Raw genomic sequence first — 5,000 nt, forward strand, 5'->3', positions numbered from 1 at the left:
ACCTATATAAAAACGTCTATGTAATGCATGCATATACTTTAATGTATAACTTTTTTAATTATATAATTATACTTTTTTGTGAAATCGTATAATCGCGTTTAGCTTATTTGGATAAGATGTTTACTTTATACACAAAATGTTCATGGTTTGAATCCCACCTCTTCCCAAATATTTTTTGTTTTGCCGCCCCCTCCCTTTGGTCTGCTTTGTTATTGGTGAAATATACGTAAACAATTTGTAACAATTATTATTAATAATTGCATAACAATTAACAATTATTATTATTAATAATTGTTCACCAATAACATATTAGACTAAAAAAGAGGGGACAGGTTGAACTAAACGGAAAGAGTGGAATGTTAAAAAGCAACAGGTATTCGCTAAAAGATTGGGGATAAAAGGTACTCGCTAAAAGATTGTACGCTAAAAGATTATACAGCAATGCGCTAAAAGATTGGGGATAAAAAGCGTACGGAAATAGAAAGGTAATATGAAACAATTAAGGCTATGTGAAAAATGTGTAGACTGCATGGCCTAATTGAAGCTTAAAATTATGTATATATGTGTGTGCACCTTACTTAGAAAATATACTGAAAGGCTTAATCAGTATAAGAAATCTGAATGTGAAGAGATGTGTATCATTCAAAAACATACAATGAAAAGATTTTTTATATACAAAAAACAAAAGATAAATGGTTATAAAAAAAATATACAACCAGTCGTAATTAAAAAAAAAATTTAATGAGTGATGGGGTTCAATCCACAAACATTTTGTGTACGAAGTAAATGCCATATCCAAATAAGCTAAACATGCATATACTTCACAAATAAATATAATTATATAATAAAAAGGTTATACATTAAAGTATGCGCATGCATTACATAGACGTTTTTATATAGGGACAATATATACTTATTACATTAAAATTATACAAACATATTTTACAAACAGATAACAGTTTACATTTTTGATTTCCTCTTTTAAAACAAACATGTAAAATATTGTATAACCTTTCTTTTTGATGTCAACTTAAAACTATTTTTTTGCTTTGCCTTATCCAATTTTGTTACTGAAATTGACAACCACTCTAAAAAAACAAAAATAAAAACAGTACGCAAATTATTTAAATTATTATTTTTCCTTTTTTATTTAAATTCAATTTCCTATTTTTTTAGTTTTGCTTTCTTTGTTTTTGAAACTTATTTTTTCTGCAACACCTAATATAAAAAAACTTGCAAACAGCCGTGACCAAATTGTCTAAAATAAAATACTCATGCATGGCATGAAAACGTGTACAAGATTCGTTGCAAAGATGCAGTTACAAAAGTAAGAAAAAATAATTCAAAAAATTTAACATATATTAATTCATTTATACAAATGTCCCAAAAAAGAAAGAAATTAGTTTATATCAAATATTTTTAAAAATGTAATATTGAATTTAGTTATTTGATTTTAAAAAAAAACGTTTCCTAATATATTTACATTATAACATTTCTGCATTGTTTTTGTTAATTAATCTAATTTTTCAATTGAACTTTGTAGTAATTTATAATATTGCAGTAGTTAAAAAAAGTAGATACAGCAAAGCTATATATGTAAAACTTACAATGCTAAAGATTAGTTACTAAGTTAAAAATTTACTTACTAACTAGTAGTACTAACTTACTAAGTTTAAAATTAGTTACTAACTTTCTAAGTTAAAGATTAATTACTAACTTACTAAGTTAAAGATTAGTTACTAACTTACTAAGTTAAAGATATCAAAATCTTTAATTTGATTATTTTAGATTTATTTATAATTAAAAAGTATTGAAATTTGATTAAAAAATAACTTTGCGCTATAAACATTTTCATAAAAGAAGAAAGTGCAAATCTGTCAAAAACAACATATTTAAACAACTAAAGGATCAAATTAAATGCTGTCAAATATCATTATAAAGCTATTTACTTATACGTTAAATATTTAAACATTATTATATGAGTAATATCTTTAAATAAGTGTATCTAGCACTCAATGAACAACAACAAAAATTTTGATTGAATTTTCATTTAAAAAAATTGATTTAAACTTAACTAATTTAAATATGTGATTAATGTTATGAAGAAAATAAATTTACTATATGAAATTATTTGAAAATATATTTACTATGATATTATGAAAATAAATTTACTATATGAAATTATTTGAAAATATATTTACTATGATGTTATGAAGAAAATAAATTTACTATATGAATTTATTTGAAAATATATTTACTATGATATTATGAAAATAAATTTACTATATGAAATTATTTGAAAATATATTTACTATGATGTTATGAAGAAAATAAATTTACTATATGAATTTATTTGAAAATATATTTACTATGATATTATGAAAATAAATTTACTATATGAAATTATTTGAAAATATATTTACTATGATGTTATGAAGAAAATAAATTTACTATATGAATTTATTTGAAAATATATTTACTATGATGTTATGAAGAAAATAAATTTACTATATGAATTTATTTGAAAATATATTTACTATGACGTTATGAAGAAAAAAAAAATAGAAAGAAGAAAAAAAGTTAAATTACAACTAAACAAAAAAAAAAAAAAAAATTTTGAAATAAGAATTCTTAAACATACCTCTAACTTTGAAAGAGCTTCAACACAAATGGAGTTGTGAGAACCAACCAAAGAGTTTGTTTTGTTTGCATCAATAAACTGAATTCTGCATTTAAGAATCTTTTGTAGCCATCTCATTGCACTTAACTGGTTAGGCACTTTCTCTGTTAAAAGTCGATCAGCTACATTGTATACTATCTGAGAACTATAAAATATTTTTAAATATAAGAATAATATATTATGCATAATATATTAATTGTATTAAATTAATAGACAATATTATTTATATAAATACACACACATATGAGCCCCTGAGATGCATAGTGGTATAAGTCACTCATGTTATCTAGTTTGGAGAAGTCTGACTAATATCACTATGGCTGTGAACAAAAACAGCTGCTTAGTGAGGAGCATAACAAAAAACAGTTCCAGCATTATTATCAATATCATTAGACTTATACCACTCTGCCATGTAATAGAATAAACAAAATGCTAACCATTGGTGGCAATAACTCGAAATATCGAAAAAAGTGACTTATACCACTATGCATCTCATGGGCTAATATATTATTCTTTCAACTTAATGTATATCAAGGTTACAAGTTTTTTAAAGTTTAGAACAAAATAAATTATCAATATTAATTCAATTGATATTGATAATTTATCAATTCAATTGATACCAGAACCAATTTAATGACAATTGGTTTAAAAGGAATTAAAAAAACATTTTATTTCAATTAGTTTTAAAAAAAAAGGTTTCATTTAACACAAGTTTTCTAAAATCATACATAATATAATGAACGTACATATATAAAATATGTGTGCAGTTTTAAAAGAAGCAACAAGCTTATAAAAAAGGTAACAAGGTTAGGCAAAAAAAATTAAAACTAAAAATTTTATCAAGTTGCACAAAAGTTTATCAAGTGCTAAACAGCCACAATGAATGAGAAAACAGCTACAACGAATGAGTAAACAGCTACAACGAATGAGTAAACAGCTACAATAAATGAGTAAACAGCTATGGTGAATATATAAACAACAGTACTGAATGTGTAAACAGCTACATTGTGTAAAAGGTGGAAACTATGATCAATTGAATTAAGTTTTTGACATAAAAACTTAATTCAATGTGGCTGTGCAGTAAAGATAAGATGCTGTGCAGTGAAGTTAAGAAACTATATTATCACTTTTTGGGTATACAAAGACTGGTACTTTCAAAACCACTCATCCATCAAAAAGAATAAAGTAACTTTAATGCCAAGTTGAGCAAAAAAAAAACATCAATAAATTCAACAACAACAACAGTATCATCAACACCATCATCAACAACAAATTGTATCCTAATTTATGTAAAGCCTCTTTATACAGAGGAACGGAATTATTAAACAGTTTCATTTACCACCATAGTCAATAATCTTAACTCCTATAATCTTAAACTGATATAATCAGATAATCCTAATTCCTTTTATTATATTGGTTGGATGATTTGAATTGGACATACATAAGTTCAAAAACTCACCTACAAAACGCAAATAAACAAAAATAAATATTTAGCAAAAATATTGAAACTAAAATTTATTGAAACTAAAATTGTTTCTTAGTTTTAATTGACTTTCCAGTAGGACAGAAGCTATATAAATCAGGACACAGGCTACATAAAGCTTTTTATGTAGCCTGTGTCCTATATATGTAGCTAACTTTAATATAGATTTTTGTAAAACTATATTAAGGTTAGCTACAGTTTCATGTCTAAAGTAAAATCTTTAGTAAATGCGCAAAACAACAAGATTTTACAACACGAAATGTAAAATATAAATCAAAACAATGCAACTGCATAGACAAAAAATATTTGTCCAATAAATAACTAATATCTTTCTGGCAATATTGTATACCAAGCCACTGTAAGTTCTGGAAATCCCAAATTCAAGATAAAGTTTATTTCTGTATAAGTGAAAACTAATTTTTATGCCATAAATCTTAAATCTTTCAATGCAACTAAATATAAAAGTGACAGTAAACTATCCAAAGAAAAATTTGGACACTAAAATAAAAAAAAACAACCTCTGATTACATGGAAAATAATAGCACAATATAGGCCCTACAACCAAGCATGAAAAGTTTGTAATCTTTGTCTGCGCAAGTAGCTTCAAATATTATCATACATAGGAGTAAATTTGCTTAAAAAAGGAAATGAAATAATATCAAACTGTCGACATTCAAAGAAATTTTTACTTTCCTTATTTAACAGCGGAGATTAAAAACTTCGACATATTTTGTTTTGCTTTGATTTTGCAGCGTTTTCAACTCATTCTACTTTAAATCTTTAAAGGGATTTTAGGTCATGAATTATACACTATGGCTGATAATTGCTGACAGGCAT

General features: G+C 24.8%; 1 protein-coding gene across 1 annotated transcript in view; it reads right to left on the reverse strand.

The window, feature by feature from the left end:
* Positions 1-5,000, reverse strand: part of LOC100199240 (neurofibromin) — a 196,769-nt gene that overhangs the window by 133,014 nt on the left and 58,755 nt on the right. The window contains exon 18 of the mRNA XM_065807168.1: positions 2,642-2,825. Within this exon, the coding sequence (XP_065663240.1) occupies positions 2,642-2,825 (184 nt within the window). The remainder of the gene's footprint in view (positions 1-2,641; positions 2,826-5,000) is intronic.

The sequence above is a fragment of the Hydra vulgaris genome, chromosome 10, assembly GCF_038396675.1.
Source record: "Hydra vulgaris chromosome 10, alternate assembly HydraT2T_AEP".
NCBI lineage: Eukaryota > Metazoa > Cnidaria > Hydrozoa > Anthoathecata > Hydridae > Hydra > Hydra vulgaris.